General features: G+C 32.6%; 2 protein-coding genes across 10 annotated transcripts in view; both read right to left on the bottom strand.

Annotated features, from left to right (window-relative positions):
• Positions 1–5940, bottom strand: part of LOC124428729 (ras GTPase-activating protein-binding protein 2) — a 6159-nt gene extending 219 nt beyond the window's left edge. Inside the window, exons 1-9 of one of the 2 annotated variants that reach the window (XM_046973146.1) lie at positions 5683–5940; positions 4108–4295; positions 3840–4020; positions 3378–3746; positions 2848–3288; positions 2481–2670; positions 2126–2391; positions 1852–2020; positions 1–1620 (exon numbers count right to left, since the gene is read on the bottom strand). The exon at positions 1–1620 is cut by the window's left edge and continues 219 nt beyond it. In XM_046973146.1, coding sequence (XP_046829102.1) covers positions 1472–1620; positions 1852–2020; positions 2126–2391; positions 2481–2670; positions 2848–3288; positions 3378–3746; positions 3840–4020; positions 4108–4205 — 1863 coding nt within the window. In that variant the 5' untranslated portion in view covers positions 4206–4295; positions 5683–5940 and the 3' untranslated portion in view covers positions 1–1471. Of the gene's footprint in view, positions 1621–1851; positions 2021–2125; positions 2392–2480; positions 2671–2847; positions 3289–3377; positions 3747–3839; positions 4021–4107; positions 4296–5490; positions 5551–5682 lie in introns of those variants that run through there. The other variant, XM_046973147.1, reaches the window with a different exon arrangement.
• A 2955-nt stretch (positions 5941–8895) lies between these two features.
• Positions 8896–10000, bottom strand: part of LOC124428731 (RNA-binding protein squid) — a 12771-nt gene continuing 11666 nt past the window's right edge. For 4 of the 8 annotated variants that reach the window (XM_046973150.1, XM_046973151.1, XM_046973149.1 and 1 more), the window contains one exon: positions 8896–9634. In XM_046973150.1, coding sequence (XP_046829106.1) covers positions 9483–9634 — 152 coding nt within the window. In that variant the 3' untranslated portion in view covers positions 8896–9482. The remainder of the gene's footprint in view (positions 9635–10000) is intronic. The other 4 variants (XM_046973155.1, XM_046973154.1, XM_046973156.1 and 1 more) reach the window with 1 other exon arrangement.

Below are 10000 nucleotides of genomic sequence, written 5' to 3'. Positions count from 1 at the left end.
TGTTTTTTTGTTTTTGTTGATACGACCACAGAACAATCGCAGTTCCCTACTAGTTATTTACCAACAGTCCGACCAAATCGATAATAATCTATGAACAAATCTCTTCGTCGATATTCTTCTTTGCGCTTAAAGGGGGGTGGAGGAGGAACCAGGTGTCTTATCGTCGGCAGTTAACGAATTAATAATAATATTATTACGAGAGTACCCCCAAGATGTTATTTAATAAATGATTTTATCTTTCTTCTTTTCTCTCCCTCCCTCTCTCTTTTTTGTATTTTTTTTTTTTTTCACTTAGATCATAGGATTAATTTGGCTCATGGAAAGGTGGAATAAATTAAGAGGAAAAGTGTTATATGTATGTGTGACGTGTTTTTGAGAGAGAAAGAAAGAGAGAGAGAGAGAGAGAGAGAGAAAGAGAGAGTGAGAGAATAAGATGAAAATAAAAGAAAATAAAGAAACAAATTAAATCCACGTCACACTATATTATAACTCTTTCCTTATAATTAATATACCCAGTGAAATTTCTTCCTTTCTTTTTTTTTGTTTTGTTTTTTGTTTTTCATCCTTTTTGCCTGAAATTGATGTTTAAGAGGAAACATCGTACCCTGTGTACGTTGTTATTTTTGCTGCTGCTATAGTAGTAGTAGTAGTAGTAGTAGTAGTAGTAGTAGTAGTAGTAGTAGTAGTAGTAGTAGAAGTAGTAGTAGTGGTGATAGTTGTAGTAGTAATAGTAGTAGCAGTAATAGTTGTTATTGTTGAAAGACGTTGTCCAGGATTTACAGACAGATGGTCACGTGTCACTCCATTATACACGTACATATAACATATGTTTGTGTGTATATATGTATGTGTGTGTAGGTGTGTGTACGTATATGTGTGTGTATGTATGTATGTATGTACTTTTCTTTCCTTTTCTTTATTTTTGTTAATATTATTTCGTTTATTAAGTTTTCATTGTAAAGTCTTTAAAATTCCTGGTCGGTTAATGTATGAAGAACAAACTCGAGTTGACTTTATCGACTTGGGTGTGGTGGCCATGAAGAAGAAGAATAAAGGTAATTATTCTTTTTTTTCTTTCTTTCTTTCTTTTTCCATCTCTTTTTTTCTTTTTTTCCTTTTTTTTTTTTTTTTAAGTCTTGACGTCTGATGAAGAAAATATTATATTGGCTTAATGTGATCGCGAATATAAGCCATATCATAATATTGTATATCCTTCATCACGGAGTTCGAGTTCGTATTTCGTACTAATTGTGCCGACGTCTGGTTTAATAGTTTTTAACTGCTTGACGAACGTTTCAAGCAGATATAAGCGTACAAGGGCGACATCTTTATCGACGTCGAGTAGCGTACGAACTAGTCCTGGGCTCTGTGTGTGTTTTGGGAATGAGAGGATGGTAGTAATGTACCGGTGAGACTTATATCCGACAAAGAAGGGAATGGGAGATGACTCTTTTTAATCATCACTTTTATATTAGCGACGATTTTGATAACTGGCGTTGCTTGGATTACCAGGTTGTCTCATTCCACCACCTCCCCTACCACCATCTCCTCCTCTTGAAAAGCCACCGCGGCCACCTCTTGCTCCATGTTGACCACCCCTCATCACTCCTCCTGGTCCACCTACAATCGATGTGTCATACTACTCTTACTAAATGTTACGATCAATACTATCTCATCCTGTCTTTCTCTCTCGCTCGCTTGCTCTCGCTCACTCTCACTCTCACTCTCTCTCTCTCTCTCTCTCGCTCGCTCTCACTCTCGCTCACTCTAGTTACCATATCAATACTACCGTTAAATCATTTCTCGTTAAATAATCACGATATGATCATCTAACGATTTTACGATCGTTACCTGGTCCACGTTGCTGTTGTTGTTGTTGTTGTTGTTGTCCTCCCATTGGTCGCATATTACCATCACCAGAATTCAATCTTCCTCCACTACCATCCATTGACATCCTAGGTTTAGTTTTCTTTTCTTCCACATTCAACTTTTGTCCATGCTCATCAGGATAAAATATAGGCTACGATAAAATACAATATTATAATACTGTTTATTCTCCGATATGATAATATATTAGAAAAAAGAAGGGGAAAAAAAAGTAGAGAAATTGATTATAAAAGCTAACCAAAGAGTTTAACACTTTCGTAACAACTAATTGATCCTCAAAAGTAATAAATCCATAATTCGGTACTTTCGCAGCATTGTTACTACCCAATGGACCTTTGCATCTGTCACTGGATTTACTGTGTACACGTAAATCCGCCACTCTGCCATACCGTTCAAATAATTGACGCAAATCGTGTTCGGATGCATTGTGTGGCAAATTTCCAAGAAATAGTTGATGAGCGTCACTGTATTGACACGGTCTTGCTCCTCCACGTCTTTCTCCATCTTATAAAAGATATATATATACATGTTATTAATTATTTTTTAGATAAAAATAATATTCCTATTGGGATGAGAAATTATCTATAGTTTACCTCGTTGAACAAGACCACCTCTCGAGGCTCTTTGTTGTTGATGCTGTGGTTGTTGTTGAGGTTGTTGATTGCTATTTGTTCTATGAGTTTGTGGTTGAGACGTAGCCACGTTCATTCCTGATAATGTAGCTCCACTACCTGTAGGATGCAACGGTGATCTATCGTCTAACCTCAAATTCGTCATTGGTGGCTAAAAAAAAAAAAAAAAAAAAAAAAAAGAAAAAAAGAAAAATAAATAAAAAAAAAAAAGTAAGAAACAATAAGAATCGAATATCCCTTGTCACGTCTAAATATTTAATTATTTAATTCGTAATCAATAAATCAAATAAATCATAAATTATATCTTACATAAACCATAGGAACTTACAGGGGACATAGATATCTTCGGAACCTGAGGGCTAGGAGTAGCGGTGGAACTTGGAAAAGATTTTACCAAATTAGCATAAGTCTTAGGCCCGCTACTGCTAACATTCGTATTAGATACTTGATGTTCAGGTTCACTTTCTTGTGCAGATGGTGTAAATGTCTCAGTGTCCGTTTGTTCCTGAGTTTCTTCTGATTGTACTTGCGGTTCTTCCTCCGTTGACGTTTGCTGTTCCGCCGCTGTATCTGTTTCTGCTTCTTGAACGAACTGAGTCTGTGCTGCTGTCTCAGCAACATATTGATGTTGTTGTTGCTGTTGTACGGGAGGTGGTGGTGGAGGTTGTTGTTGTTGTTGTTGCTGTTGAGGCTGAGGCTGTTGTTGATTAATCAAAGTGGTTTCCTCATGAACGGATCCGTTTAAAACTTGTTGCATCACAGGATGTACCTAATCATTTAATGCAATCCAAATAATATGAATATTTTATAGAACATATCAATCCTTTATTATTATATTTTATTTCCTATAATACTAACCAATGGCTGCGGTGGTTGTGTATAATAGATCTGTTGTTGTTGAAGTTGAGGTTGTTGCGTAGGAATAATAGTGGGTTGACTTTGCGGTTCGGCAGTTGGTGCAGAGCCTGTAAGCGGCTGTCCTTGATTTTGATGTTCATCTTCATCTGGTTCAGAAGGACCACCTTCTTCCGCATCTCTTTCAGTGGTCTCATTCATACCTCCTTCCATCCCACTCACATCCGTTTCTTCTTCATCAGGAAAAATCAAATCTTGATAACGGAAAATGTCATTGTGTACATAATACTTTTTTGGTGCTTGGATGGCCAACACAAAAGTTTGAGTGAAGCGGCGCATCGGTTGTCCAGCATTAGATAATTCGCCAGATACCTATAAAATAAAATATATCAAATGAAATATCTTGTACTTAATTATCTAAAAGTTAATTAACTATGCTATTAGATATATATATATACTATTTACCTGCACAACAACTCCATTTTCAAGAGTCAGTTGTGAATCAACTTGACTTATCTTTGCATGGCAATCACGAAAATTGAGTTGTTGAATCTTTTGATGTATTTGTTTTTGACCAATAGCAGGCGTCGATTCTCTATTAGAATCTAACCCACCATGTACAAAAGAAGAATGTTGATTATAGAACCTACAAAATATTCTATCAGTTATTACTGCGATAACAATGTAATATAAATAAATAAAATGATACTTTATAAGAGTAAACAATTAATACCTATGAAGATGTGCTGGAGCTTGATTGAGCAAAGTATAATATTGTCGGACAAACTCGCGTCCGACACTTTGCGGCGAGGGGGATGCCTCCATGACCATCTTTTTTCTTTTTCTTCTCTCCAAAACAATTTGCCAAAAGATTGATTAAACTGCTCGATTGCCAAAGCTGCAGTTTGATGAAGCAAATATCTGAAATGGCAAATAAATAATAAGAATTTTTATTGTCGATATAAAACAATAGTTTTGGGGGGGGAAGAGGAAGTTTTGAGGGAGAGGAAGGGGATGGGAGGGAAACAAATTCTAAAGAATCCTTGCACATCATGTCAAGTGTGTCTTGCTTAGCATTATCACATGAGACACTGAGTGCGCATAAATTAAAAAAGAAAATCCTGATGTAACTTCTACAAAGATTTTTTTTTATAAAATAATTTTTATAAAATAACTTTTAATAAATTATTAATAATAAAGCTCTATTATTATATTATTCCTAATTACATATAAATGACAAAAATTGTATACAGCTAATCTTAAAATTTCAATATAAACAAAATTAAATTTTACTCGTTAAACGAGAGAGAGAGAGAGAGAGAGAGAGAGAGAGAGAATGAGAGAGAGAGAGAGAGAGAGAGAGAAAAAGAGGAAGAGAAAGAGAGAGGAAATTTATACAATGGGAAGGAACACGAGTATGCACAAGGCTAGGAATGTGGCGTGTGTCGATCCACGCTAGAGAGCATCAAAGAAGAACGCGGGCAAAGATAGGCGGGAGAACGCAAAGAAATAATATCATTAAAAGGGTTAGGTAAAGACAATTAGAAATAACGCGAAGCATATCCCGAAATATTTCCGTGTGATTATAAATTCGATTAAATATAAAATCGAGGAGAGGTGAGGAGATGAGAGGAGGTGGGGCTAGAGGGAGGAAATCGAGGACAAAGAAGGGACTGCCTGCCCGGTCGTTCGGTCGGTTGGTTGGTTGGTTGGTTGGTTGGTTGGTCGGTCGGTCGGACGGACGGTTTTACGAGCAAGCATGGCGATTTTTCTTGATCTCTTTCTCTGGGACGGTTAATCCAAAAATTCCCCAGAAAGCACGCTTTGGGGGAAAGAAACTAATTGAACTAAATCATAAACATACTAAATCTCTTATCGGTTATATTGTTATGATTTGTAAATGTTTAATGGGAGAAGAGGAAAAAAGAAGGGGGAAAAAAAAAAAAAAAAAAAAAAAAAAACAAGAAACAAGAAACAATTGGACATTCGATAAAACGTCGTAATTATACGTAAATTAGAAACCGGGGCGCGGAGGGAGATAGAAGAGAACGATGAAAAAGGAGAGAAGAAGAGAGGGAGAAACGAGAAGAAGAAGGAGGTATAGCATAGGCGAAACCCGCGATCTTGTATCCTTTTTTCCTTCCTTCCTTCCTTCTTTCCTTCCTTCCTTCCTTCCTTTTTTCTTTCTTTCTTTCTTCCTTCTCACTAATTTTCTTTCTTTCTGAAGCTCACTATTACGAAAAGTCGAATATCACTAAACTTCGTGTGATATCTTTTTACGTGATTCGTATTACTGTTTTACACTCACCTAACAAGGATCGGTCTTGAATAGACGCGAAGCACTGAGTTTACCGATGATATTGAGAAAGCCGGGAAGAGAAAAACAGAAAGAGAAAGAGAAGGAGAGAGAGAGATAGATAAAGAGAGAGAGAGAGAGAGAGAGAACAGCCTTTCCACGAGAGCAACAACAGTCCACGATAATGTTAATTATAAAAACAGTTCTCAGTGTTGGGACCTCCGAGCACCTTGGTGTCAGCACATGCAGCGGAACCTGCACTGAAAAGCTAGTCAAATAGAAAGAAGTTACTGCTTCCGAGATCACTAACTGTGGCATCACCTATCGTTTAAAATATGAACTAAATACTTAAGGCGCATATTTATGTATATATATATATATATATATATGTATTAATACACTAAATATTTTTGGACAAAATTATTGATATATACTATTATTATTATTATTATCCTTTTAATTCGATCTATATGAATATTTATTTATTAAATTGTTCTCTTTGTTATCTTTATTATCTGATACGAACGTTTGTTTTGTAATTTTTTTTTTTCTTTTTTTTCTATCGATCTTAACGAATCAATAGATAATATCTATTTTTGTGTTCGTATCGTTTCTTTGTAAACTAAGATAATGAAACTTTTAAAATATTTTTAAAATTGTTCGCATTAATCGATTCGACGATAAGATTATATTCTTTAATAATGTAATATGTGTTTTTCTTTGTAAAAAAATATTAAACACGAGGATATATGTATGTATGTATGTATGTGCATGTGTGTATATTACTGAGGAAAAAGAAAAAGTCATGGTTTTTTTTATGGTGTCTTTTTTGTCAAAAATATTTGAAGAAAAGGGAATAAAGTGTTTTCGGAACGTCGTTAAAAATTACAATTGTACATTGCTTGAGCATCGCTCAGGCTAACGATTTTAAATAATTACGATGTGAGCAATGAGCGAGAGGCCTAAAGTTTGGATGAACGCCATTTTTCGTCTGCATGTTAAGATAGTATCTCACTTAAGCTCTTCGCTCATTGGTCGCTATTTCCCGCGCTTGTAAATCGATTTCAATTTTCACCACGTATAACCTATTTCTTTTTTTTTTTTTGAAGTTGTTTCCTTTTGTTTATTAATCAATCGATAGTTCTCGATACGTTTCTATTATAGTTCGCATTAATTAATAAAGACTATATTCAAATTCATTATATATATATATATAAATATATAATGAATTATAATGATATATATATATATATATATATATATATATATATATGATGTCATTCTTACACGCCAATCAAAGAATGTTAATTTTTAGATAAAGATTCGATATTTTTTAGCAAGATAACTGAGATTATTTTTAATCTTATCTTTCTTTCCTTCTTTCTCTCTCTCTCTCTCTCTCTCTCTCTCTCTTTCTATCTCTCTCCCTTCTGAAATCCAAAAGTATTTCTCATTAATTTTCATTACAAAATTTTAATCTCCCGTTAAATGAATTATGACAGAACAATGGTTTTTGATAAAATCGAACTTGTCGTTTTCTGTTAAAGAAAAAAAATCTCATTATTAACGTATTATAGTTAGAATTTCTCTCTCTCTCTCCCACTCATTCGCTCGTTCTCTCTCTCTCCTTCTCTCTATTGTTACAATATTTTTATTAAACGACAATCGCGAAGTTAAAATCAAACATCGAAGCTCGACGATGTCTGAGAATTTTATACTAGACATATATCGATTAGTATACTAGGCGGAATTTATTATTAGTTTTTAATCGTTTTTTTTCTTTTTTTTGTTTTTTTTTTGTTTTTTTAATCTTTTTTAATTAATGTGATATAAGAGTTTATTTACTTAATTTATAAAAGTGATCCTATCTACGAAAAAATATCTTAACAGAATAGGTAAGTCACAATCGCGCTATTTAACAGCTTCTTCTTATTATTATTATTATTGTTGTTGTTGTTGTTGTTTTTAATCTATATCAAACAAAATACTGAAAGCTTTATTTTAAAACATTATTTAGTGTATCTTCTCCCTTTCTTGGTTTTCTTTTTTTCTTTCCCCACCGCCCTTCCAAGGAAATATTACAACACATGACTTGAGCACAGGATTCGTAGATTAAAGAAAAAGAAAAATACAATGGAGAGACTTGTACTTGATATACATTAATATACGACTTACTTTTTTTTTCTTTTTATATATATCTACAAAGAAAATTGTGTCAAATATATAAATATTAAGAATACCTATGCAGAGTCGTTTCCCTTCATATTAGAGCGAAGAATCATCTCACCGAAGACATAATTAGCTGCAATAGAATCAGCAAAATACTTGTATTTTTTTCTTTTTTCCTTTTTTTCTTTTTTACTCTTCTATATATACTTTTTTTTCCCTTTCTATAATAAGATCGATAAACCCTCCTCAGTCTTATATGTAAATCTAATATTATATTTTAGATTTGACGCATTAAAGAAATCTTGTGTACATACTGTTTGTTTAGCTTCTCTTTTTTTTTCCTTTTGTTTTTAAAGTAAAAAATAATTATATAGGACCTGGTCAATACAAATACACACACAACCGTATGCAAGATATATTATGTACACAAAATGAATTTATTTTATTCTATTATTCTTACCAATAAGGAAGCAATAATCTTTTTACCGCATCTTTTTCTCTCTCTCTCTCTCTCTTCCCCCCCCCCCATAATAATCACTATAAACAGTTGGGCACCTATTACATTTTTCTCTCTTTTTCTTTTGTTGCTGAAACATTCATGTGTAAAAAGTACATTGCCTCTGCTTACTCTTCTACGGCAGGTTTCATCTCCCCCCCCTCCCCACCCATTTATTAACTTTAATTATAGACAAAATTAAAATAATCTTATATCGTTAAAAATGTGGACAAAGTTGGTTGTGTTATTTTTCTTCTCTTTTTCCTCAGCTCTGTTCACCGAAGTTATACGAATGAGAGAACTCGTATTTTTATTTATTCTCTACACACTATTTTCGTATTTTAAATTATTATTATTATTTATTATTATTATTATTATTATTATTATTATTATTATTATTATTATTATCTTTCATCTATTGCTTTCCCATTTGCACAAGAAGAAAAAAAGAAAAAAAAAAGAAAAAAAAAAATAAGAATCATGTATTTAATAAACGCCACAAAATATTTAAATATTTTTTTTTTGTGGGAGTAAAAAAGGCGTGGGTGTTGTTACAGTTGTTGTCCTTTGATGGTCGCGTTTAATGTAATCATTGAAAACTACGTTCGTTTATAATTATACTACCCATATCTTTACAACTTCATTGGCCATATCCAAAAAAATGCAAATATTTTATTCTCCTTCTTAATTTTTTTTTCTTTTTTTTTTTTTAAACGTAAATATGATATATACGATCTCACACACACACACGCCTTACAACACTGAATATATATATATATAATATATTTATATGAGACATTAATGCTATTAATTAATTGTAGAAACTTTAAGATAAATAAAAAATGGAGATAAATCAATGAGAGTTAATGAGAGAATAGTCTTTAAACTATAATATATAATAAAAGAGTTTGGACTATATTGTACAAAGGGGTAAACGAGAGATGGAAGCAAATTATGTACATACATATACGCATTTAAAGAAATATATACATGTGTATATGCATATACATTATTTTTCTTTTGTTTTCTTTTCATTCTTTCTTTCTTTCTTTCTTTCTTTCTTTCTTTCTATTCATACGTTCGCGCGAATGTTTTTTTTCTCTCTAACTTCCACAATGCTATTATACGTTAAACGCAACATGATCAACTATTTTACTGTTTTTAATTGTGAATCTTGATGACTGAATTTGTTAAGCGGCAGTTGTCTGCGTTGTTGTTCTTGTCGTAGATGACGTGGTTGTTTATTAATGGAATGATGATGATTTGACGATTTATGATGAAATTTGTAGGGCGGGAAACCTAAAAAAAAAAAGAAGAAGAAACAATTGTTAACGACAAATCTCTCTCTCTCTCTCTTATCACAAATATTAAAAATATAAATAAATAAAGATTATTATTAAAAAAAGTTCAATTGACAAACTTTGATTTATCAAAGAAATTATCCAAAGTTATTAATATTTCTTTTCAATTATTGAAAAAATGAGAAGAGACCGAGTTGGAAATTAGGAAAGTGATAGCCATATTAAGTTTTCATTCTGAAATATTTTGACATACGTATTCGAATTATTTTTAAATTATCTCGTTTTACTATAACACAAAATGGGAAAAAAAAAACAAATACATTTATTTCTGAAGGATAATTATTTTTTTTTTTTTATGTAATTT

This window comes from Vespa crabro, chromosome 13 (genome assembly GCF_910589235.1).
Source record: "Vespa crabro chromosome 13, iyVesCrab1.2, whole genome shotgun sequence".
In the NCBI taxonomy this organism is placed as follows: Eukaryota; Metazoa; Arthropoda; class Insecta; order Hymenoptera; family Vespidae; genus Vespa; species Vespa crabro.
Note: the sequence above shows the minus strand (reverse complement) of the source record. Positions and strands in the feature narration are given on the sequence as shown.